Source organism: Saccopteryx leptura, chromosome 6 (genome assembly GCF_036850995.1).
Source record: "Saccopteryx leptura isolate mSacLep1 chromosome 6, mSacLep1_pri_phased_curated, whole genome shotgun sequence".
NCBI classification, from domain to species: Eukaryota; Metazoa; Chordata; class Mammalia; order Chiroptera; family Emballonuridae; genus Saccopteryx; species Saccopteryx leptura.
In genome coordinates, this window is record NC_089508.1 from 160,289,460 (window position 1) to 160,314,718 (window position 25,259).

The following is a 25,259-nucleotide window of genomic DNA, read 5'->3' on the forward strand; positions in this document are numbered from 1 at the left end:
TTAAATGCTTGGCTTTGTACTCACTTTGGGGTCTCGGTGGTTTCTAGAAGCTCAGAGTACTGAGAAGCACAATGCTATAGGAAAAAAAAGTGAAAATATAAGCAAGCCAGGAAAAAAATTGTCTTTCAAAGTTTCATCATGTTAAATTAAGATTTAGAGAGGGGAGACATTAAGTGATTTCTAGGAAAGCAAATTACTTAGCATCAAATCAGTTCAAAATAATGAATACCAAGACACAGAAAAAGGGTCTTCTGGCCTGAAGTTTATTTGAAAATAAATAAATAAATAAATAATCTAACAGCCAATATGTATATAGCTAACATCTATTGCAGGTTCGGTAACCTATGGCTCGCAAGCCAGATGTGGCTCTTTTGATGGTTGCATCTGGCTCACAGACAAATCTTTAACTAAAAAAAAAAACAACATTAAAAAATATAAAACATTCTCATGTATTACTAAATCCATTCATTTTTCTACTGCTCATGTTCATGGTTGCGGTTGGCTGGAGCCAATCACAGCTGTCCTCCGGGACAACACCAAATTTTTATTGGATAATGCATAACGTACACAGGTTGTGTATGGCTCTCACGGAATTACATTTTAAAATATGTGGCGTTCATGGCTCTCAGCCAAAAAGGTTCCCGACCCCTGCTCTACTGAATTAATTACTATATGCAAGGCACTGTGCTAAATGCCTTATAGGTGCTAAAACAATCCTGAAGCAACTTTTATCTCTATTTTGCAAATGAGAAAACTGAAGATCACTGTCCAAAGTTTTTAAGTGGAGTCATATTATTTAATTAGAATCAGATCTATTTAATTCCCAAGCTTGGGCTCTCAACTGTTACACTACACTGACAATAATAGTTTGTAAAATGAGCATACACAAATGGACTAGCAAAAAGTGGATAAAGAAAATGGTATTTTCAAATACTCTCCCTCTTCATGGTATAAAAGCCTTGTGATTAAAAGGCAAGGAACCCAATTCACATCTCAAAGACTACTCTAAAAGACCACTTGCTTGTTGAGAACTTACCTTCTGAGAGAACCAGTCTGGAGGGCGGCCAGGTTCTGCAAAGGGCTTGATTGCTCTGCTAACTGATACCCTACAAAATGAGAAAAGCCTTATTATACACCAAACAGGAAAATAAACAGAAAAAGTATGCTGAGAGTTTGATGTCTGGAGTACAAACCCTGGAATAAAATACTGCCACAGGGAAGTACATTGCATTATGTGACTACAGAAAATGACATGACTTGAAAACCAGTTAGAAGAGTCATTGCTAACCAGTTTTCCTAGATGATTTATTTCCTAGGTGAAGTGAAGGTATTAGAATCTAACAAAGTATCATTTCTGGCCTGACCAGGCGATGGCACAGTAGATAGAGCATTGGATTGGAACAGAGGATCCAGGTTCAAAACCCTGAGGTCTCTGGCCTGAGTGTGAGCTCGCCCAGCTTAAGCGTGGGATCATAGACATGATCCCATGGTCACTTGAAGCCCAAGGTCGCTGGCTTAAGCAAGGGGCCACACACTCTGCTGTAGCCCGCTGGTCAAGACACATTTGAGAAAGTAATCAATGAACAACTAAGGTGCCGCAATGAAGACTTGATGCTTCTCATCTCTCTCCCTTCCTGGCTGTCTGTCCCTCTCTCAGTCTCTGTCACAAAAGAAAAAAAAAGTATTATTTCTGCTCATTTGGGAAAATATTATGTTGACTGTGGTTTTTTAGAAAAGATCTACCTTTTGAGAATCCATTTGTAATATATTACAGACCCAAAAAAGTTTTTCAGATTCATTAATATAGCTCCTAGTAATGTAATAAAAGAAAATAATTTAGGCCCTGGCCAGATAGCTCAGTTGGCTATAGCACCATCTCAATATACCAAGGTTGTGGGTTCAAAAACCTGTTAGAGGACACATATAAGAGTCAACCAATGAATGCATAAGTGGAAAAACAAATCGATATTTCTCTCTCAAATCAAACAAGTTTTTTTAAAAAAAGAAAATAATTTAACAAAAGAATCAAGTATCAAGAAAAAGTACCATGTAGACTTAATCAGAATAGTGAAGATAGATTTTTCCTAACTGCCTGCGCAAAAGGATTTTAAATTATGGCACTTAAATTCTATAAAGTCTGAAACAGTCCATAAAAATAACTATGAAATATATGTGCTGATATGAAATATATTTATAACAATATTAACGAAAAAAAGATAATTTTCTGCTATGATGCAATTATACAACCTTTTTAAAAAGTAGGTATAAAGACCAAGAAAACAGGCAAAAAATGAAATAATTGGACTGGAATGCGATCAAGGAAGTGTTAAGGAGCTTCAAATCTGTGTTTATTTCTTTTTTTTTAATTTTTTAATTTTTTCATTTTAGAGAGGAGAGAGAGAGAAAGAGAAAGAGAAAGGGGTGAGGAGCAGGAAGCATCAACTCCCATATGTGCCTTGACCAGGCAAGTGCAGGGTTTCGAACTGGTGACCTCAGTGTTCCAGGTCGACACTTTATCCACTGTACCACCACAGGTCAGCCCTGTGTTTATTTCTTTAACAAAACATGACAGCTTGACCAGTCAGTGGAGAAGTGGATAGAGGGTAGACCTGGGAGGCTGAGGAGCCAGGTTCAAAACCCCAAGGTCATTGGCTTGAGCCCAAAGGTCGCTGGCTTGAGCAAGGGGTCCCTCACTGGCTCAGCTGGAGCCCTCCAGTCAAGGCATGCATGAGAAAGCAATCAATAAACAACTAAGGTGCCGCAAAGAGGAGTTGATGCTTCTCATCTCTCTCCTTTCCTGTCTGTCCCCACCCTCATGCTAAAAACAAAACAAAACAAAACAAAATAAAATAATGACAAAACATTAAGATTTGTTATGCCCAGGTACTGAGACACAGGCAATCTATATTATTCTCCACACTTCTCTATGAAGTTGAAATATTTCTTAACTTTTTTATATTTTTAGAGAGACAGACAGGAAGGGAGAAAGATGAGAAGCATCAACTCATAGTTGTGGCACTTTAGTTGTTCATTGACTGCATTCTCATACCACTTAAGCCAGAGGTGGGGGGGGGTCCTCCAGCTGAGCCAGTCACCCCTTGCTCAAACCAGAGACTATGGGATTAAGCCACCGACCATGGGGTCATGTCTATGATCCCACACTCAAGCTGGTGAGCCCACTATCAAGCCAGCAAACTTTGGGTTTTGAACCTGGGTCCTAAGTGTCCCAGGTCAAAGCTTTATCCACTGCTCCACCACCTGTTCAGGTGAAATATTTAAGTTAAAAAAAAAAGTTTTTAGCTTGTCCTGTGGTGGTGCAGTGGATAAAGCGCTGACCTGGAATGCTGAGGTTGCCAGTTTGAAACCCTAGGCTTGCCTGGTCAAGGCACATATGAGAGTTGATGCTTCATGCTCCTCCCCATCCCTTTTAAAAATGAGTAAGTAAATTTAAAAAAATCTAAAAAATATATATTAAAAATTTTTTTTATCCCTGGCTGGTTGGCTCAGCGGTAGAGCGTCGGCCTGGCGTGCAGGGGACCCGGGTTTGATTCCCAGCCAGGGCACATAGGAGAAGCGCCCATTTGCTTCTCCACCCCGCTTCCTCTCTCTTTCTTCCCCTCCCACAGCCAAGGCTCCATTGGAGCAAAGATGGCCCGGGCGCTGGGGATGGCTCCTTGGCCTCTGCCCCAGGCGCTAGAGTGGCTCTGGTTGCGACAGAGCGACGCCCGGGCAGAGCATCGCCCCCTGGTGGGCAGAGCCTCCGCCCCTGGTGGGCGTGCCCGGTGGATCCGGGTCGGGCGCATGCGGGAGTCTGTCTGACTGTCTCTCCCCGTTTCCAGCTTCAGAAAAATAAAAAAAAATAAAAAATAAATAAATTTTTTTAGCTCTGGCCAGATGGCTCGGTTGGTTAGAGCATTACCCTGAAGCACAGGGATTGCCAGTTTGATCTCTGGTCAGGACATATACAGGAACAGACGTTCCTGTCTCTCTCCTTCTCTTCCTCTTTCTAAAATCAACATAAACATTTAAAAAGAAAAAAAAATTTTTTAAGTGAGAGGCAGGGAGGCAGAGTCCCACAAGTGCCCCGACCATGATTCACCTGGCAAGTACCCTACAGGGCGATGTTCTGCCCATCTGGGGCTATTGTACCATTGCTTGGCAAACAATTCATTTCAGTGCCTGAGGTGAGGCTATGGAACCACCCTCACTGCCCAGGGCCAACTTGCTCAAACAAGCCATGGCTATGGGAGGAGGGGGGGGGGATGGTGGGGGAGAAAGGAGGAGGGGAGAGGAGAAAGAGAAAGAGAAAGAGAGAGAGAGAGAGAGAGAGAGAGAGAGGTGTGTGTGGGGTGGAGAAGAAAGTCACTTCTCCTACATGCCCTGACTGGGAATCAAACCCAGGACTTACACATGCTGGGCCTGTGCTCTATGGCAGTGGTCCCCAATTTTTTTGGGCCACGGACTGGTTTAATGTCAGAAAATACTTTCACGGACCAGCCTTTAGGGTGGGACGGATAAATGTATAATGTGACCAAGACAAGCGTCAAGAGTGAGTCTTAGACAAATGTAACAGAGGGAATCTGGTCATTTTAAAAAAATAAAACATCATTCAGACTTAAGTATAAATAAAACGGAAATAATGTAAGTTATTTATTCTTTCTCTGTGGACCGGTACTGGTCCGCGGCCTGGGGGTTGGGGACCACTGCTCTATGGCTAAGCCAACCAGCCAGGACCCAAAAATAAAATTTTAAAATGTTTGTTTTTTGTTTTATTTTTTGAGAGAGAGAGAGAGAGAGAGAGAGGTAGAGTCGGAGTTGTGGCACGTTAGTTGTTCACTGTTTGCTTATCATACGTGCCTTGACTGGGGGGCTCCAGCCAAGCCTGTGTTCCCTTGCTCAAGCCAGTGACCATGGGATCATGTTTATAATCCCATGCTCAAGCTGAAGAGCCTGCGCTCAATCTGCGGGCAACTGCATGGTTTCAAACCTAGTACCTCAGAGTCCCATGTTGACACTTCACTCACTAGGCCATCACCAATTGAGCAATAAAAAGTTTTTAACCTGACCAGGAGGTGGCACAGTGAAGAGCATCGGACTGGGATGAAGAGGACCCAGGTTCAAAATCTTTAGGTGGCCGGCTTGAGTGCAGGGTCGCTGGCTTGAGCATGGGATCATATACATGACCCCATGGTCGCTAGCTTGAAGCCCAAGCTTGCTGTCTTGAGCAAGGGGTCACTCGCTCTGCTGTAGCCCCCAGTCAAGGCACATATGAGAAAGCAATCAATCAACAACTCAGGAATTGCAACGAAGAATTAATGATTCTCATCTCTCTCCCTTCCTGCCTATCTGTCCCTATCTGGCCCCCCCCCCCCCCCCCCCCCGGTCACACACAAAAAAGTTTTAAAATTTTATGTTGGGATAATAGTATCACAGAACTCTTTTTAAAGGAAAAGTTTACATTAACACTGTATGAATAGCTATAACCAAAAAAAAAAAAATGAAGTTTGAGCCATAACTTACAACTTATACTGAGAAAAGTCCCAAATGGACCAAAGATTTAAGTGTTCAAAATAATTTAACCATAGAAGGACTAGAAAAAAAATCACAGAATAACTTTATATCTCAGACTAGGGAAGGAATTTCTACTTATAACACAAAACCCAGGAACTGTAAAATTTTTAATAAACTACAATTTAAAAGTCAATGTAAAAATATCACACTGTAAAAGCCAAACGGCACACTGGTTTCAAAAAACTAACTCTCACGCCTCAAATGATTATTAATCTCAACATATAAGGAGCCCCCCCAAATTAAAAGGACTGATAATCAAACAGAAAAAATGGGAAAAATCAGTTTATAGAAAGGAATTACAATCGGCTCTTTAACACACGAAAATATTAAACTTCATTCATCATAGAATAAATGCAAATGAAAAACATGAGAACTATTTCTCACCTTTTAGAATACTGTCAAAGGTCAAACACACCTAACACAATCCATGAACCAGGACATAAAAAAAGACATTCTGATATATTATTGATGAGTATAAACTGAAACAATCTCAGTAGGGCAATTTGAAATATTTATCAAATATTTTATAAACTCAGATTCTTTGACCCAACCATTCTACTTTCAGTTTATCTTAGTATAATTTATATATAACTATGGAAGATTTTATTTGTATTAGCAAATGACCATCTTATGATATATCTAAAAATACTATGCAGCGTTAGAAAATAATAATAAATCTTCATATACAGATATTCAACAATCTATAAGAAATAATACTAATTTTTAAGATGGAAAAAATGCAGCAACAAGATAAAAGAACACAATGTACAGTATAAAACCAATTTGTGTTTCAAGGGGGAAAAATACCTAACCTGTGGTAGTACAGTGGATAAAGTGTCCACCTAAAATGTGGAGATCAATGGTTCAAAACCCCAGGACTGCCCAGTCAAGGTACATACAAAAAGCAATTACGAGTCGATGCTTTCCGTCCCTGCCCCCCCAAGTCAATAAATAATCTATAAAATATATAAATAACTAAAGGGGGGAAAGAAAATATGGATTTGCTCATATATACAAAATTAATGCTGAAGAAACACTAGGAAATGAGATATACTAATAGGAAAAAGACACTACCATTTTGAATTTTGAACCCATGTCTTAGTACTTTCTTGAGAAATAAATAAATACAATTTAAAATTTCAAAATGTTTTTATACCATTTTTCTAATACAAACGTGAGAAAATATACAGAATGGCTTGTATTCCAAATCAGTTTACTTGGTGGTTTGTTTAAAAATGAGATCAGCCCTGACTGGGTAGATCAGTGGATAAAGTATCGTCCCCATGCAACGAAGTACCAAGGCTGCAGGTTTGCTACTCTGTCAGGGCACCCATGAGAAGCACTCAATGAGTACACAACTAAATGGAACAACTAGTTGCAATAACCAGTTGATGCTTCTCTCTCTCTCTTCACCCCCCTTCCTATCAAAGGAAAAAATATATTTTTAAATGAGTTCTGCCTAATCTGTGGTGGTGCAGTGGATGAAGAATCGATCTGGAATGCTGAGGTTGCTGGTTCGAAGCCCTGGGCTTGCCCAGTCAAAAGCACATATGAGAAGTGATTACTATGAGTTGATGCTTTCTGCTCCTCACGCCCTCCCTTTCTCTCCCTCTCTCAAATCAATAAATCAAATCTTAAACAAAAAAAGAGTTCAATTTATATTCAAGTTCAATCTGAGATTTATCAAATTAGTGTGGTTCATTTTGTCTTCAAGTTTACCATTTAAAAAGCAGGGGTCTCAAACTCGCGGCCCGCCGAACAATTTTGTGCGGCCCGCAGACTAATCCACGAAGTTCAAAATATTTTGGATAAAATTAAGTAAGCCTAGGGGCCTACTTGTATTTTTCATTTCTCTAGCATCCTAGCTAGATATTAGCTTAGTTAACAGCAGTTGTGATGCGAACTACAGTTTCTGGTCGTTTTGTGACACTGAGTAAACTGCATGTACGATTGTGCTTGTTGTACTGATTTTTTTTTGTTTTCAACTGCAGTGAGAAAAGTGTTGCATAACAGTTGCCTTTTGTAGACCTAGTGCAGCCCACCAAACGGCTGCGATCTTGCTCTGCGGCCCACATGCTGAGTTGAGTTTGAGACTCCTGATTTAAAGCAAGGACAGTTGCTACATAGAATATAACACTTCCATCTCTGAAGTTATTTAAAAATATATAAAAATGCAGAAATGCTAAATGTGCCCAGTAATGATGCTTTTGTAAACTCATTTGAATGGTTCAAGTAGTAGAGACATATCATATAAACACAAATGTGTACAATAAGTTATTATAAGACAAATCAATTCAAAAGTTTGAGGGAAGGAAGAGAGAGAGAAAAAAAGAGAAACATTAAAAATGAAAAAGTGTATAGGCCCTGGCCGGTTGGCTCAGCGGTGGAGCATCGGCCTGGCGTGCGGGGGACCCGGGTTCGATTCCCAGCCAGGGCACATAGGGGAAGCGCCCATTTGCTTCTCCACCCCCACCCCCTCCTTCCTCTCTGTCTCTCTCTTCCCCTCCCGCAGCCAAGGCTCCATTGGAGCAAGGATGGCCCGGGCGCTGGGGATGGCTCCTTGGCCTCTGCCCCAGGTGCTAGAGTGGCTCTGGTCGTGACAGAGCGACGCCCGGAGGAGCAGAGCATCACCCCCTGGTGGGCAGAGCTTCGCCCCTGGTGGGCGTGCCGGGTGGATCCCGGTCGGGCGCATGCGGGAGTCTGTCTGGCTGTCTCTCCCTGTTTCCAGCTTCAAAAAAAAAAAAAAAATGAAAAAGTGTATGTCCTGGTAGTAACAAATGATTGGAAACCACAATCCAACTATCTGGCACTTAAAAAAAAGTACTCGAGTACCAAGACAATTCAATGGAAGAATAGTCTTTCAACAATACTGGGTACTGGGAGAGTGGATATTTATGTGCAAAAGAGACTCCTGCTGTGAAACACAGACAAAATGAACTCAAAATGAATCCAAGACCTAAATGTGTAGAGCTAAAACTATGAAGCTCCTAGAAGAATACATAAAAATAAATGGTTTCTTAGCTACGACACCAAAAACACAAGCAAAAGAAGAAAATATAGTTAAAACTTTTGTGCTATAAATAATACCAATCAAGCCTGACCTGTAGTGGCACAGTGGATAAGGGCTTGACCTGGAATGCTGAGGTTGCAGGTTCAAAGCCCAGAGGTTGCCTGGCTAAGGCATGCACGAGAAGCAACTAGGAGTTGATGTTTCCTGCTCCTGTCCCCCCACCTCTCTTTCTCCTCTCTAAAATAAGTAAGAGTCTTAAAAACAAACAAACAAAAAATAATCAAGAATGTGAAAAGAGGTCCTGGTTGGTTAGTTCAGTTAGTTAGAACACCATGCCAACATGGTTATCTGCTGTGCCACCACAGGTCAGACTATAAACAATTCTTAAACGCCAATAATAAAAGTAAGTAACTGAAAGGATCTAGAAGACATTTCTCCAAAGTAGATATACAAATACCTAATAAGCATGTGAAAAGATGTTAAACATTAGGCATCTGGGATATGGAAATCAAAGCCACAATGCGGTATTTCACACCACTAGTAAAGCTGTAATAAAAAAGACAGACAATAAGTGCTGTTGAGTACAGAGAAATTCGAGCCCTCCTTTATTGCTGGTGGGAATGTAAAATGATGGGCCACTATTAAAAATACTTTTGTAGCCTGACCTGTGGTGGCGCAGTGGATAAAGCGTCGACCTGGAAATGCTGAGGTCGCCGGTTCGAAACCCTGGGCTTGCCTGCTCAAGGCACATATGGGAGTTGATGCTTCCAGCTCCTCCCCCCTTCTCTGTCTCTCCCTCTCCTCTCTAAAATGAATAAATTAAAAATTAAAAAAAAAATACTTTTGTAGTTCCTCAAAAGTTAAACTGCGTTAGTATACGACCCAGAAATTCCACTCTTTCAATTCAAGAGAAATGAAAACAAATGTCAGCACAAAACTTTGAACATGAATGTTCACAGCAGCATAATAGTCAAAAAGTAGAGTTGGCTCAGTGGTAGAGCGTCGGTCTGGCGTGCAGAGGTCCCAGGTTCAATTCCCAGCCAGGGCACACAGGAGAAGCGCCCATCTGCTTCTCCACCCCTCCCCCTCTCCTTCCTCTCTGTCTTTCTCTTCCCCTCCCGCAGCCGAGGCTCCATTGGAGCAAAGATGGCCCGGGCGCTGGGGATGGCTCCTTGGCCTCTGCCACAGGCGCTAGAGTGGCTCTGGTCACGACAGAGGGATGCCCCAGAGGGGCAGAGCATCGCCCCCTGGTGGGCGTGCCGGGTGGATCCTGGTAGGGCGCATGCGGGAGTCTGTCTGTCTCTCCCCGTTTCCAGCTTCAGAAAAATACAAAAAAAAAAAAAAAAATAGTCAAAAAGTAGAAACAACACAAATGTTCAACTAATGAATGGATAAACAAAATACAGCATACCCACACAGACTACTAGTGTCACAAAAAGGAGTAAAGTATTGACATGTAATACAATACGAACTTTGAAAGTATTATGCTATGTGAAAAACAATCCATCACAGAAGACCACAAAATACTTCATTTATATGAAATATCCAGAATGGGCAATCCACAGAAACAGAATGTAGACAAATGCTTCATTGGATGAGGTGGAGAGATTATAGAATGACTGATAGTTGCAGAACTTTGTGACTATACTAAATTCTGTGAATACACTAGGTTAATTTTATGGTATGTAAATTATATCTCATTAAAGCTGTTAAAGAACTACCAGCCCTAGCCGGTTGGCTCAGTGGATAGAGCACTGGGCCTATGGAGGTCCTGGTTGGGGCCCAGGTTAGAGCACACATGAGAAGTGACCATCTGCTTCTCCCCACTTCCTCTCTCCTTCCACTCTTCGCCTCTCGCAGCTAGTGGTTCCAGCATCCGCTGGGTGCTGAGGATAGTTCAGCTGATTCCAGGATGAGGGCTCAGGGGCACATGCGGGAGTCTATCTCCCCTCCTCTTACAAAAAAAAAAAAATATTGCTTTAAGTCAGTATGAACTACAGGAATCCACTAATATAAAAAAAAAAAATACCCAACAGTTTCAAAGACCCAAGAAACCAGACATCCCAGACACCTTACCAATTTTGATCTCCACTCCTCATGACTGAAGACGCTAAACACAGCTTCTCTCGGATGGACCACGGTTCTGTGGGGCCAGTGCTCAACAGCTTGTGTTCTAAAAGGAAATGAGGTTTAGAGACAACCACTGAGACACTAGTCCTAAGCCCCAGAGGTCTAAACGCCTAATTCAAAATTATCCCAACTTGTAAGGACAAAGTGACTATCATCAAATTTGATTTTCACCTCTCTAATAACACATACATAATATAACCAGAGTGTGCAGTACCTATTCAACGCATGCAAGTTGCACTATTTGGCAAAATATTTTACTTCTTCATTATTATTCTGCTTTACAAAAGACAAAAACAAACCTACAGAATGTCAAATTAAGTAAGATAAAATACAGTGTGTCTGTAAAGTCATGGGGCATTTTTGACCGGTCACAGGAAAGCAACAAAAAACGATAGAAATGTGAAATCTGCACCAAATAAAAGGAAAATCTCCCAATTTCATACCTATTCAGTGCAGTTCGATGTGGGCTCACGCACAGATTTTTTAGGGCTCCTTAGGTAGCTATCCCGTATAGCCTCTACAGACTCATCACTGACTGATGGCCTACCAGAACGGGGTTTCTCCACCAAACTGCCGGTTTCCTTCAACTGCTTATCCCACCGAGTAATGTTATTCCTATGTGGCGGCGCTTCGTTATAAACACGCTGATATTCACGTTGCACTTTGGTCACGGATTCGAATTTAGCAAGCCACAGAACACACTGAACTTTCCTCTGTACCGTCCACATCTCGACTGGCATGGCCGTGGGCTGCTCCTCTGTATACACGGTGTTACGTCATCATCTGCGCATGCGCACATGCTGCCACATCATCCTACAGAAACTGGGAGGGTTTTCCTTTTATTTGGTGCAGATTTCACATTTCTATCGTTTTTTGTTGCTTTCCTGTGACCGGTCAAAAGTGCACCATGGCTTTACGGACACACCGTAGTTCTCAGAAAAGCCCAGTTTTAATACATTATCCCAATTTGAACTCCTGAGCTTATTTCCCACAATTCTGAGCAGGCACCCGCCCCCCCCCCCCCGCCCCCCACTTCCCTCTTGTTTACTGCAAGTTGTCAGGCCTACAAGACCTTTTCAATCTATGAAACAGAGGAAAATGGCTGAGGTGCAAAGAAACGCAATTTCCCCAATGGCAGAAAAAGCTCACAATTAAAATATCCCGTTTCTCTGTGTGAGAGTACGGGCCCACAAATGTTGGTCAGAATGTGAACGGCTACTGAGGACGCCGCAGGCCAATCCGTAAGGTACAGAACGTCTTCGTCCGCACGCCCGAGTCTCTAGCGCACTTTTATCGCTCAACCCACACAGCTCCCGAACACAAAGATTCGCTGAGCTGCTTCTCTCAAATCTCCGCGGCCTCCCTAAGACACAAGACCCTATACTTCTGGACCCTCAAACACCGGTCTTTTACGACGCCGTCCAGCGAAAGTCTCTGAAGACCCTGGGCTCTCCGGCAAATCAGTGCTCCTACTCCCTAAGCGTGTCACAGAAACCTGGTGCTTGGCCTCCGCTCCACAATGGCTTTCCACGCAGAAGCAGCGCAGATACTTACTGCCCGTTCCTGCCGCCATCTTGGCCCCGAAGTCTCCAGTCCCCGAGAGATCACCGGGTAGGGCTGGAACCCGGGGAACTCTGGGAAATAGTTTAGCGGTTGTTCACGGTGCCTCCTGGGAAATGTACTCTCCCATCCCAAGACCAACAACGATCGCCCTAAGCCTGTTCTCTTTTGCGCTCCTGGGAAGAGACGTGCTAAAGGACAAAGGGTGGCGGCTGAAAACTCAGGCTTTCCTTTAGCGTTCTTAGAAAAGAAACACTTAGGGTTGAAGAAAAAGTGTTAATCGGGAAGAATTCCACAATACGCAACCCTAAACTCCGACAGTTGGTAACCCGGACCCACATCGGAGTAGCGAGGTCAAACCGGAACAAGCCGTATCCCAATCTTACCCGCCCCCTTTCCTTGTGCCCATTGGTAGCTGCAGAATTCTCCATCTGATTGGCGGAACGAACGCAGTGCGTAATTTAAAACATTATATCGGTAACAAAGGTGCACTTCTTGGGCGGAGTTGTGCTTTCTAAAACACCAAGTCCGGGTTCCGCGGAGGGGTGTGAGTGGGCCGGTACCAAAGGAGGAGAAAGTGTAGCACCTTCGGGTGAGTATGCGGTTGTACTGGAGCCCAGCTGTGGTCCCAGCTCTTTCCCTCGCGGAACAAGCTCTTAGAAAGCGGAGTTCCTGCCATCACTTATATCATAATATTTCTGTCTTCACTGCGGACCTGGGCGAGGTTGGAAAAGGTGCCCAGGGCTGCTGACACCCACCGCCGCTTCACCGGCGGGCGAGGCACCTCATTTGGAGCACGACCTTCCTTTTTTTGAGCCGGATATCTGTTCATTCCAGTTTGCGGTCGCAGAAATGCCGCCTCAAACTGGATTAAATTATTAACTGCTCTCATCCCCTTCCCCTTTGCTTGGCAGTTGAAGAGAAAGAGGAGTAAGGATTCAGGCAGCTAGACCAAGGTGTTCTTGGGCAAGGGGATTATTTCTTTCTTTCTTTCTTTTTTTTTTCTTTCCATTTTTCTGAAGCTGGAAACAGGGAGAGACAGTCAGACAGACTCCCGCATGCACCCGACCGGGATCCACCCGGCACGCCCACCAGGGGCGACGCTCTGCCCACCAGGGGGCGATGCTCTGCCCATCCTGGGCGTCGCCATGTTGCGACCAGAGCCACTCTAGCGCCTGAGGCAGAGGCCACAGAGCCATCCCCAGCACCCGGGCCATCTTTGCTGCAATGGAGCCTTGGCTGCGGGAGGGGAAGAGAGAGACAGAGAGGAAAGCACGGCGGAGGGGTGGAGAAGCAAATGGGCGCTTCTCCTGTGTACCCTGGCCGGGAATCGAACCTGGGTCCTCCGCACGCTAGGCCGACGCTCTACCGCTGAGCCAACCGGCCAGGGCGGGAATTATTTCTTATCTAGAATTTGCAGCCCCTTCTGTCCTTAAGGTTCTCCAACCTACCCACTTTTGTCTCTTTTTAGACCAAAACTGCCCCAGCTGTTATGTCGCGAGGGATTCTATCTCCGCCAGCTGGCTTGCTGTCCGATGAGGAGGTGGCAGTATCCCCTATATTTGAATCCACAGCTGCAGATTTGGGGTCTGTGGTTCGCAAGGACCTGCTTTCAGACTGCTCTGTCATCTCTACCTCCGTGGAAGACAAGCAGCAGGTAAAGAAGTTGGAGAGTGGTGGGAGCAGAATGTCATATTCTCAGTTTACAGAGTAGTATGAGGTCAAAGATCAGCAATCCTCAGGGTCTGGCAGTTCAATTAAAAATTGAGAGCATAACAAGTAAAAAAAAAATGTAGAGTTGTGTGTCCATAAGAACTATTGTTTGTATTGTGTTAATGAAATGCCCCCGAGAGCATACTATCAGTTAATCCTATAAGGGAAAGATAATAGTTATCTCGCCTTACCATGAGGCCTTAAAGATTTTGCACAAGATCATACTGCCATTAAGTAGGTGGAATGTACAATCAGGTTTTAATATTGACAATAGCTTCCATTTATAGAGGCTTTCTATATGCTAGGCTGAGATTTCTCATCGACATTTAGTACCAGGTAATTCTTTGTTTTGTGGCTCTATCCTGTGCATTGTAAGATGTTTAGCAGCATACCTGTCCTTTACTCACTAAATGTTTGTTGTGACAACCTAGAAACCTTTCCTGACATTGCTAAATGTTCCTTGGGAGGGAGATGGCCATGATTGAGAACAGCTCTGCTCAGAAGTCTCTTTTATTTTTTAATTCTTTTTAAAATTTTTATTATTGATTTTAGCAAAAGAGGAAGGGAAAGTAAGAGAGAGTCAGGAACATCAATCTGTTCCTGTATGTTTCCTGACCAGGGATCAAACCAGCAACCTCTGCTTCAGGACGATGCTCTAACAACCGAGCTATTTATAGAGAAAGTTTTTTCAAAACAGGAGCCTTGAGCCTGACCAGGCAGTGGCGCAGTGGATAGAGCATCGGACTGGGACATAGAGGACCCAGGTTCGAGACCCTGAGGTCACCAGCTTGAGTGCAGGCTCATCTGATTTGAGCAAAGCTCACAAGCTTGGACCCAAGGTCACTGGCTTGAGCAAGGGGTCACTCGGTCTGCTGAAGGCCCATAGTCAAGTCACGTATGAGAAAGCAATCAATGAACAACTGAAGTGTTGCAACAAAAAACTGATGATTGATGCTTCTCATCTCTCTCCGTTCCTGTCTGTCCCTGACTCTATCTCAGTAAAAAAACAAACAAACAGGAGCCTTGATAATGCTTCTTAGAGTTTCTGGCCATAGTAGGCAGTTATCTGAATATCTGTTAAATGATGTGGGTACTGTGTGTGTGTGTGTGTGTACATGTATATATTGTATATACATATATATTTTATATATATATATTTTTTAGTAAGAGAGAAAGACAGAGGGACAGAGAGAGAGATGAGAAACATCAACTTGGTGCAGCACTTTAATTGTTCATTGATTGCTTTCTCATATGTGCCTTGACTAGGGGGCTTCAGATGAGCCAATGACCCCTTGCTCAAGCCAGTGACCTTGGGCTTCAAGCCAGCAACCCTTGGGCTCAAGCCAGCGACCTTGTGGTCATGTCTATGATCCCACACTCAAGCTGGTGAGCCTACACTCAAGCCAGATGGGCCCATGCTCAAGCTGGTGAGCTCAAGGTTTTGAAGCTGGGTCCTTAGCATCCCAGGTTGACGCTCTGTCCACTGCACCACCACCTGGTCAGGCTAACCCCATTTTAGATGAGGAAAGTGAGGAAAAGAGAATTTAAAGAACTTAGTCAGCCTGACCAGGCAGTGGCGCAGTGGATAGAGCGTCGGACTGGGATGCGGAGGACCCAGGTTCGAGATCCCGAGGTCGCCAGCTTGAGTGTGGGCTCATCTGGTTTGAGTAAAAGCTCACTAGCTTGGACCCAAGGTCGCTGGCTCAAGCAAGGGGTTACTCGGTCTGCTGAAGGCCCGCGGTCAAGGCACATATGAGAAAGCAATCAATGAACAACTAAGATGTCACAGCGAAAAATTAATGATGCTTCTCATCTCTCCGTTCCTGTCTGTCTGTCCCTGTCTATCCCTCTCTCTGACTCTCTCTCTGTATCTGTAAAAAAAAAAAAGAACTTAGTCAAAGTCTCATAATTACTAAATGATGCAATTGGGACTCAAATTCAGGTGTATCTTCCTCCAAAGTGCTTAACTACTGTGCTTTACTATAACATCAACATGCTGATTTTCATACCAATCAACCAGTTCTAACTAGGTGTGGCAAGCCAGGTTTGCAGGATACTGAAAAGACAGGGAGGATGATAAAGTACTGAGAAGTCCATGTGAGTTGGAATGATATGGAACCAAAGAGTAGCCACAGAGACACATTTGAGGTGGAATGAGGGTAGAGTTAGTGTTATTACCAGGATATGCTTGCCCATCTTCTCAGAGATAACTGCTGAGATTAATCTGTAGTTCTGGCCTGGAATTCTGCCACAGGTTTCATCCAAGGATAGCACGGAGAAGGTGAAAGTATACCTGAGGGTCAGGCCATTGTTACCTTCAGAGTTGGACCGGCAGGAGGATCAGGTGAGTTTCTGAGGAGGGAGGATTCAAGGTGGAATGATGCAGTACAGAAGAGGTTCTCAGGAATGTTTCCTTCTGTGTCAATTGTGTTATTCCCCTTCTCAGGGTTGTGTCCATATTGAGAATGCGGAGACCCTTGTTCTACAGGCACCCAAAGACTCCTTTGCCCAGAAGAGTAATGAGCGGGGAATTGGCCAAGCCATCCACAAGTTTACCTTTTCCCAGGTATGGAGGTACTGGTCTGTGAACAAGAACCAACCTCTACGAGCAACTTGAATCCCTCTTTAGTGGGAAAGCTTTTTACTTGACTGTGTTTCTTATACAGGGTGGGATAAAAGTACTTTTATAGCTATGAATATGCAAAACAGAACTTATTCTTGTACTATTATTTATTAATTATTGTATTATTTTCCATATGAACCACTGTAAACCTACTTTTGCCCCACACTGTATAGGCATGCCTATAATTTTGAGACCTTTGTTATGAGCCAGTCAGTGTGTCAAGTACTTTATGTGCATTAATTCCCAACAACTCTATTATTAGCAAAAGAGAGACAGGGAGAGAGATGAGAAACATCAACTCAGAGTTGTGTCACTTTAGTTGTTCATTGACTATTCATATGTGTCTTGACCAGGGGGCTTAAGCCAAGCCAGTGACCCCTTGCTGAAGCTAGTGACCTTGGGCTCAAGCCAGCAACCATGGGATTATGTGGATGATCCCACGCTCAAGCCACTGACCCTGAGCTTAAGCTGGTGAGCCCACATACAAGCCAGCTACCTCGGGGTTTCGAACATAGGACCTCAGTGTCCCAAGTCAACTTTCTATCCACTGTGCCAACAACTCTATTATAACTATCATTATTGTCCTTATTTACCTGATAAGGATACTGTGGCTCAGTGAAGGTAATGTTGCTGAAGCTAGTCTGTGATAAAGGTAGGACTTGACTCTAGACCCATCCATCTCCAAAGTCCATGCTTATGATCATTATGTGGCCCCGCAGTGTTTGCAGCATTGGACTTAGTGGATAGCATTCCTTTGGTATTTGTTAATCTGGATGAAAGAGGGACTGGCAGAGAGTGGTTGAGTTCTTAGTGTTTAGGGAGCAGCTGGCAACACTGTAGTAAGAAGTTGCTGGAGTATTATCCAGAGCCAACCATCCAGAAAGAGATGCATCTGCTAGGTTTGCACAAGAGGAAAGAGGAAGATGAAGGTTGGGCCTCTCAGAAACTGGGTCTGTCTCTAGATCTTTGGGCCAGAAGTGGGACAAGCATCCTTCTTCAATCTGACTGTGAAGGAGATGATAAAAGACGTACTGAAAGGACAGAACTGGCTTATCTATACATACGGAGTCACCAACTCAGGAAAAACCCACACGATTCAAGGTGAGTAGTAGGCCTCCCAGGATTGCTGATTGGCCTGTATTGGTGTTATCTTTGCCTTTTGATGCTCTCCACTGGAGGAGAAAGGTGCTTGCCTCAGCTCTCCATCTTTCCCATTCTTCCAGGTACCCTCAAAGATGGAGGGATCCTGCCCCGGTCCCTGGCTCTGATCTTCAATAGTCTCCAAGATCAGCTTCATCCCACACCTGATCTGAAGCCTTTGCTCTCCAATGAGGTAATCTGGCTTGACAGCAAGCAGATCCGGCAGGAGGAAATGAAGAAACTGGCCCTGCTAAATGGAGGCCTCCAAGAGGTAAAGTGTTAGTGTCCACAGAGGTGGGGATAGAGGGACAAATCTATGGAAAGTTTTATACTCCTGTTCTCCCTGGGCACCTTCAGGAGGAACTGTCTACCTCCTTGAAGAGGAGTGTCTACATTGAAAATCGGATAGGTACCAGCACCAGCTTCGACAGTGGCATTGCTGGGCTCTCCTCCAGTCATTGTAGCAGCAGTAGTCAGCTAGATGGTAAGTGCCATGACTGGGCTCAGTGCCAAGTAATGCTAAGAACCCATTTTCTGCCCTCAACAGCTTCTGGGGTATAGACCAGAGGCTCCAACCTGAGCTCTGCCTTCCCAGGACTCTGCAGGGCAAAGGGGAGATGGACTGCAGTAGGGTGAAGCCCTGTACATTTGCTTCTTCCCCAGAAACAAGTCATCAATGGGCACAGCCAGACACTGCACCCATAAGTGTCCCTGCAGACATTGGCTTCTCCATCTGGATCTCCTTCTTTGAAATCTACAATGAACTGCTTTATGACCTGTTAGAACCACCTAGCCAGCAGCACAAGAGGCAGGTTCTGCGGCTGTGTGAGGATCAGAATGGCAATCCCTACGTGAAAGGTATGGGAAAACAGAGAGGCTGACACGAACCCTGGGGAGGACTTGGGGAGAAACTAGGAAGAGAGTTAGGTACTCCTGTCTTACCTATGCCCTTATCTTGGCCTCAGATCTCAATTGGATTCATGTTCAGGATGCTGAGGAGGCCTGGAAACTGCTGAAAGTAGGTCGTAAAAACCAGAGCTTTGCCAGCACACACCTGAACCAGAACTCCAGCCGCAGGTGAGTGGGTTGTGAGAGCCAGCCTTTCACTGCATTCCAGGAAATAATTAGTCCTGTACCTGGTCATGGAAGGTGTGCAATGACTTTATTCTTTTTCTTAACTTCTAGTCACAGCATCTTCTCCATTCGGATCCTGCACCTTCAAGGGGAAGGGGATATAGTTCCCAAGATCAGCGAGTAAGATTTTCCATTTAGAAATTTGGACTCCTTGGCAGTAATGGTAGTGGTGGGAGGGGTGAGTGAGGTCCTCAGAAGACTTGCTGCTGTTAGATTCTTCCTCTTTCCTTGGGTAGAGAGACTCTTGGGTCTTCCCCTCCCTAGAACTATATGAAGGACTGGAAGGTTCATAACATGTGGGTCCTTACGTCAGATCCTGTCCATCTTTCAAGGTTGTCACTGTGCGATCTGGCTGGCTCAGAACGCTGCAAAGATCAGAAGAGTGGTGAGCGGCTGAAAGAAGCAGGAAACATTAACACTTCTCTGCACACCCTAGGCCGCTGTATTGCTGCCCTGCGCCAAAACCAGCAGAACCGGTGAGCTTTCAACTGCAAGCCATGGGCTAGGAGGGCCTGCAGCTCTGTAATTTACTAAGAAACTTCCTGGTTGCCAATGGGATGGTGTTAGAATACCGCAAGGCCTGGAGTTCTGCTCACAGCTCTGCTCTTCTAATTTCCTGCCAGGTCAAAGCAGAACCTGGTTCCCTTCCGTGACAGCAAGTTGACTCGAGTGTTCCAAAGCTTCTTCACAGGCCGAGGCCGCTCCTGCATGATTGTCAATGTGAATCCCTGTGCATCTACCTATGATGAGACCCTTCAGGTTGCCAAGTTCTCAGCCATTGCCAGCCAGGTAGGAAACTAGTACCCTTGGAATGGTACCTTTATTTAAGAAAGCTACTAGTGCCTGATCAGGCGGTGGCACAGTGGGTAGAGCTTCGGCCTGGGACACAGAGGACCCAGGTTTGAAATGCTGATGTCACTGGCTTGAGCGTGGGTTCATCTGGCTTGAGCGTGGGTTCGCTGGCTTGAGCGTGGTATCATAGACATGATCCCATGGTTGCTGGCTTGAGCCCAAGGTCGCCGGCTTGAGCAAGGGGTCACTGCTTGGCTGTAGCCCCCCAGTCAAGGCACATATGAGAAAGCAGCCAATGAAGAACTAAGGTGCCGCAATGAAGAATTGATGCTTCTCATCTCTCTCCCTTCCTGTCTGTCCCTATCTGTCCCTCTCTCTGTCTCTAGCAGAAAAAAAAAGAGACTAGTAATGTTGTCAGTTAAGATTTTTCTTTCCCCCTGCTAGCTTGTGCATGCTCCACCTGCACAACTGGGATTCCCATCGCTACATTCATTCATCAAAGAACACAGTCTGTGGGCATCTTCCAGCTTAGAGACAGGAACTAAGACAGACCCAGGCCTTGATGACATTGAAAATGAAGCTGACATCTCCATGTATGGCAAGGAGGTGAGAATGCAAGAAAGTTTGGTACAGTGTCTTGATGGCTATACTTTTTCCATGCTCCCTTCCAAGTAGGCCTGTGCCTTTTAGGGGGCATGACCATCTGATTAACTCTGACCTGTGTGTCCCTCCTAGGAGCTCCTACAGGTGGTAGAAGCCATGAAAGCACTGCTTTTGAAAGAACGGCAGGAGAAGTTGCAGCTGGAGATGCAGCTCCGAGATGAAATATGCAATGAGATGGTGGAGCAGATGCAACAGCGTGAACAGTGGTGCAGGTACCAGCTGAGTGACCTCTTTTTGTCTGTCACCTGGACCACAGGGTGGGAAGTGAAGACTGGATGGAGTTGTGCCTGAAGATCTGTCCTCCAAGCTCACTGCTCAGAATCTTCACTCACTTCTCTTTTCTCCTCTGACAGTGAACATTTGGACACCCAAAAGGAACTATTAGAGGAAACGTATGAAGAGAAACTAAAAATCCTCAAGGAGTCACTGACAAGCTTTTACCAAGAAGAGCTTCAGGTGAGTCGCCCTGAACCCGTCCCAACTGGATACTCAGATTCCCATCACTAGCTCATTTGAGGTAAACAGATTTTATAAACTCTGGTAAGGGTGGGAATATGTAACTCAGTTATTTCTAGTATCCTTAGTGCTTTGTATGTGCTGATCACTGGTGAATTGATTAAAGGTTTGGTTGGCCAGGAAATGGTATAAGTGCTAACAAGCAGACTTTTGAGGTTTAAGTATCAAGGCGGGTTTTGTTCCTGCATATTTGACTGACTGTGGATGGAATTATGTCCTCTGCCTCCCTCTTAGGAGCGGGATGAGAAGATTGAAGAGCTAGAAGCTCTCTTGCAGGAAGCCAGACAGCCAGAGGCCCATCAACAAGCAGAGGCTGAATTGTCCTTACGGCGGTCAAAAAGGTTGGCAGCTTCTGCCTCCACCCAACAGTTCCAGGACGTTAAAGCTAAACTGGACCAGTGCAGAGCAGAGCTCAACTCCACCACTGAAGGTGAGTAAGGAGAGAAGGCAAGAAGCATAATAGTGGCCCAAGGAAGAACTACTCTCTAAACTTCAGCCTTCTGGTGCCACTCCAACATAATTTCCTAAATTTTAAGCTACATCCCCTCAACCTCTCATTCTAGGATGCATATGGACTCATTTTTGTATTTGCTTGCAAGCTGTTGTTAACTCAGAGATGAGTTCAGTTAGAAAGCCTACATATTGAAGTTTCTTGTTTCCTTCCTGCAGAGCTGCAGAAGTACCAAAAAATGTTAGAACCGCCACCTTCAGCCAAGCCCTTCACCACTGACGTAGACAAGAAGTTAGAGGAGGGCCAGAAGGTAATTAATTACATTTCTGTTACCAAAGCTCTTACCTAGGCAATTTCCAATACCGTATCTCTTGTTCATGTAAAGATAAGATGTTTTTTGACCAGCCAGGTAGCTCAGTTGGTTGGAATACCATCTTGATATGCCAATGTTGCAGGTTCAATCCTTTGGTCAGGGTACATATAAGAATCAACCAACAAGCCCTGGCCGGTTGGCTCAATGGTAGGCCCAATGTGTGTTAAGTCCTGAGTTAGATTCCTGGTCAGGGCACACAGGAGAAGTGACCATCTGCTTTTCCAGCTCCCCCCCCCTTTCTCTCTCTCTCTCTCTCTCTCTCTCTCTCTCTCTCTCTCTCTCCCTGCCCTGCAGCCATGGCTTAGAATGGTTCGAGCAATTTGGCCCTGGGCACTTAGGATGGCTCCATGGCCACCGAAATAACTGTTTGGAGCAATGGAGTATTGCCCCCTACTGGGCTTGCTGGGTGGATTCCTGTCGGGGCGCATGCAAGATTCTGTCTACCTCCCCCTGCCTCCCCACCTTTCAGTTAATAAAAATAAATAAGTAAAATAAAAGCAACCAATGAATGCATGAATAACAAGAAACTGATGTTTCTTTCTCTCCCTCTCTAAAATCAATTAAAAAAAAAGATTTTTTTTTTTTTTTTTTTGGTCATTGTTCTGGATAGTGGCTACTTCATTCAGCTGACTAGTCTTTCTCTTAAAAACAAACAAAATTATTGCCTGACCAGGCAGTGGCACAGTGGATAGAGTGTCGGACTGGGATGTGGAGGACCCAGGTGTTTTTTTTTTGTTTGTTTTGTTTTTTCATTTTTCTGAAGCTGGAAACAGGGAGAGACAGTCAGACAGACTCCCGCATGCGCCCGACCGGGATCCACCCGGCATGCCCACCATGGGGCGACGCTCTGCCCACCAGGGAGCGATGCTCTGCCCATCCTGGGTGTCGCCATGTTGCGACCAGAGCCACTCTAGCGCCTGAGGCAGAGGCCACAGAGCCATCCCCAGCGCCCGGGCCATCTTTGCTCCAATGGAGCCTTGGCTGCGGGAGGGGAAGAGAGAGACGGAGGAAAGCGCGGCGGAGGGGTGGAGAAGCAAATGGGCGCTTCTCCTGTGTGCCCTGGCTGGGAATCGAACCCGGGTCCTCCGCACGCTAGGCCGATGCTCTACCGCTGAGCCAACCGGCCAGGGCGGAGGACCCAGGTTTGAAACCCCAAGGTTGCCAGCTTGAGTGTGGGCTCATCAGGTTTGAGCAAGACTCACCAGTTTGAGCCCAAGGTCACTGGCTCAAGCAAGGGGTCACTCGGTCTGTTGTAGCCCCCTGGTCAAGGCACATATGAGAATGTAATCAATGAACAATTAAGGTGCCGCAACGAAGAATTGATGGTTCTCATCTCTCTTTTCCTGTCTGTCCCTTTCTCTGACTGTCTCTGTCACACACACACACAAAAATTATTTCTTGATTTTGAGAGAGAAAGGGGTGGGGTGAGGAGTGGGAAGCATCAACTTGTAATAGTTGCTTCTCGTATGTGCCTTGACCAGGCAAACCTGGGGTTTTGAACCAGCAACCTCAGCATTCCAGGTCAATGCTTTATCTACTATACCACCACAGGTCAGGCCAGCTGACTAGTGTTCCTAATTTTACTGTTCAAATGACTATGTGACTCTTCCAGATCATTATCTTGGCCACAATTTTAACTGCTTCTTCTTTTTCAGAATATAAGGTTGTTGCGGACAGAGCTGAAGAAACTTGGTGAGTCTCTCCAGTCAGCAGAAAGAGCCTGTTGCCACAGCACTGGGGCAGGAAAACTTCGCCAAGCCTTGACCACTTGTGATGACATCTTAATCAAACAGGTTACAACAGCCTAAATAACCCCTTCTATCCCATCAGCCCGCTCCAGAATTATATGAACAGTAGCAAAATCAAAATAATTATTAAGTACAAGGTACTGTATTAATTTACAGACATTTTCTCTGTTATGTACCACTAAGATAAAACACTAACATTTAAGCTAGGATATTTGTCATCAGTAAATGCATCCTGATTCTATACATATTAAAATGTAAAAAAAAAACAAAATAAACCAACTTTTAGACTAAAACACAACACTTAACTTCATACCTAGAAACTATGGTTAAGTACACTTATTCAAGCTCATGTCACCCTATGTGTTGGAAAATGGCCTTGTATCTAATGCTGTTTGTATCTTAAAATACCCCATTCAATTATTAGCTCTGTCCTTAAAGAATTAATCCTCTTAAAAACAGCTGTAACTAGCCTGACCAGGCGGTGGCGCAGTGGATAGAGCGTTGGACTGGGATGCGGAAGACCCAGGTTCAAGACCCCGAGGTTGCCAGCTTGAGCGCGGGCTCATTTGGTTTGAGCAAAAGCCTACCAGCTTGAACCCAAAGTCACTGGGTCTAACAAGGGGTTATTGGGTCTGCTGAAGGCCCGCAGTCAAGGCACATATGAGAAAGCAATCAATGAATAACTAAGGTGTTGCAATGCGCAATGAAAAACTAATGATTGATGCTTCTCATCTCTCTCCATTCCTGTCTGTCTGTCCCTCTCTCTGACTCAGTCTCTGTAAAAAATAAATAAATAAAATTAAAAAAACAACTGTAACTAGTAGTAGATGGCAGGCATTACCTTGCCTCCTTGCTTCTCTAATATACCAGGTATAAATGTTTTCTGTAACTTCATTTATCTTCCTTAGGATCAGACCCTGGCTGAGCTGCAGAATAACATGATGTTAGTAAAACTGGACCTTCGGAAGAAGGCAGCATGCATTGCAGAGCAGTATCATACTGTGCTCAAACTCCAAGGCCAGGCTTCCTCTACCAAAAAGCGCCTTGGTACCAACCAGGAAAACCAGCAACCAAACCATCAGCCCCCAGGGAAGAAACCATTTCTTCGAAACTTACTTCCTCGAACACCCACTTGCCAAAGCTCAACAGACTGCAGCCCTTACGCCCGGATCCTGCGAGCACGGCGCTCACCTTTACTCAAATCTGGGCCTTTTGGCAAAAAATACTGAGGTTGTGGGGAAGGAGAGAGCAGTCTTGTCCTGAGGTGGTTCAGCTGCTTAGCTTTCACCTTGACTCAAATCCGGGCCTTTTGGCAAAAAGTACTGAGGTTGTGGGGAAGGAGAGAGCAGTCCTTGCCCTGAAGTGGGTCAGCTTCTTAGCTTAATAGGTTTCTTTTAAGCTTTACCATATACCTGGAACTCTATATAAAATGCAATATTCAGATGCTATTCCCCCCCCTTTATAATATAATCACCTGTGTAATCTCATGCTTTTTTACTTATATGGTTTCTATGCACACACAAAACTATTAAATAAAGATATTCACATTTTTTCATTTGAATTCCAAATTTAGCAAAATCATTCAAATTATAAAAGGGCAGAAAAAGTGAAAATCTTTCAGGCCCATAGAAACACCCTGCACAGGAATGGCGGTAGAGAACTAAGTGTGGCAAGAAATGAATTCAAGGGACATTAGATATAAAATGAAGTATCACATATTATGAGGTGAGTATCAAACTTGTTCTGGAAACACAAACATAGGGTGGGTCCTGAGCTCAGAATAATCCATATCATTTACTGCACAAATTCATTATGGCATAATAGTCATAGCATAT

General features: G+C 44.5%; 2 protein-coding genes across 10 annotated transcripts in view; one reads left to right on the plus strand and one right to left on the minus strand.

The window, feature by feature from the left end:
• BRD8 (bromodomain containing 8) overlaps window positions 1-12,606 on the minus strand; it is a 43,446-nt gene extending 30,840 nt beyond the window's left edge. For 3 of the 7 annotated variants that reach the window (XM_066344239.1, XM_066344236.1, XM_066344235.1), the window contains exons 1-5: window positions 12,266-12,319; window positions 11,259-11,533; window positions 10,658-10,754; window positions 1,037-1,106; window positions 25-74 (exon numbers count right to left, since the gene is read on the minus strand). In XM_066344239.1, the coding sequence (XP_066200336.1) occupies window positions 25-74; window positions 1,037-1,106; window positions 10,658-10,754; window positions 11,259-11,451 (410 nt within the window). In that variant the 5' untranslated portion in view covers window positions 11,452-11,533; window positions 12,266-12,319. Of the gene's footprint in view, window positions 1-24; window positions 75-1,036; window positions 1,107-10,657; window positions 10,755-11,258; window positions 11,534-12,265 lie in introns of all 7 variants that reach the window. The other 4 variants (XM_066344240.1, XM_066344241.1, XM_066344238.1 and 1 more) reach the window with 2 other exon arrangements.
• Window positions 12,607-12,720: 114 nt separating this feature from the next.
• On the plus strand, window positions 12,721-24,985 carry KIF20A (kinesin family member 20A). Of its 3 annotated transcripts, none has more exons than XM_066344242.1 (19): window positions 12,721-12,863; window positions 13,743-13,928; window positions 16,239-16,328; window positions 16,431-16,550; window positions 17,570-17,708; window positions 17,831-18,018; window positions 18,105-18,231; window positions 18,411-18,605; window positions 18,713-18,824; window positions 18,933-19,001; window positions 19,214-19,357; window positions 19,505-19,670; window positions 20,118-20,279; window positions 20,409-20,548; window positions 20,690-20,792; window positions 21,087-21,282; window positions 21,522-21,613; window positions 23,332-23,469; window positions 24,333-24,985. In XM_066344242.1, the coding sequence occupies exons 2-19, from the start codon at window positions 13,764-13,766 to the stop codon at window positions 24,651-24,653; spliced, it is 2,667 nt and encodes an 888-aa protein (XP_066200339.1). In that variant the 5' UTR covers window positions 12,721-12,863; window positions 13,743-13,763; the 3' UTR covers window positions 24,654-24,985. The 3 variants fall into 3 exon arrangements, with proteins under 3 accessions (XP_066200339.1, XP_066200341.1, XP_066200340.1); XM_066344244.1 differs by having other exon boundaries at window positions 19,562-19,670; XM_066344243.1 differs by lacking the exon at window positions 12,721-12,863 and adding an exon at window positions 12,881-13,005.
• The last annotated feature ends 274 nt before the right edge of the window (window positions 24,986-25,259 follow it).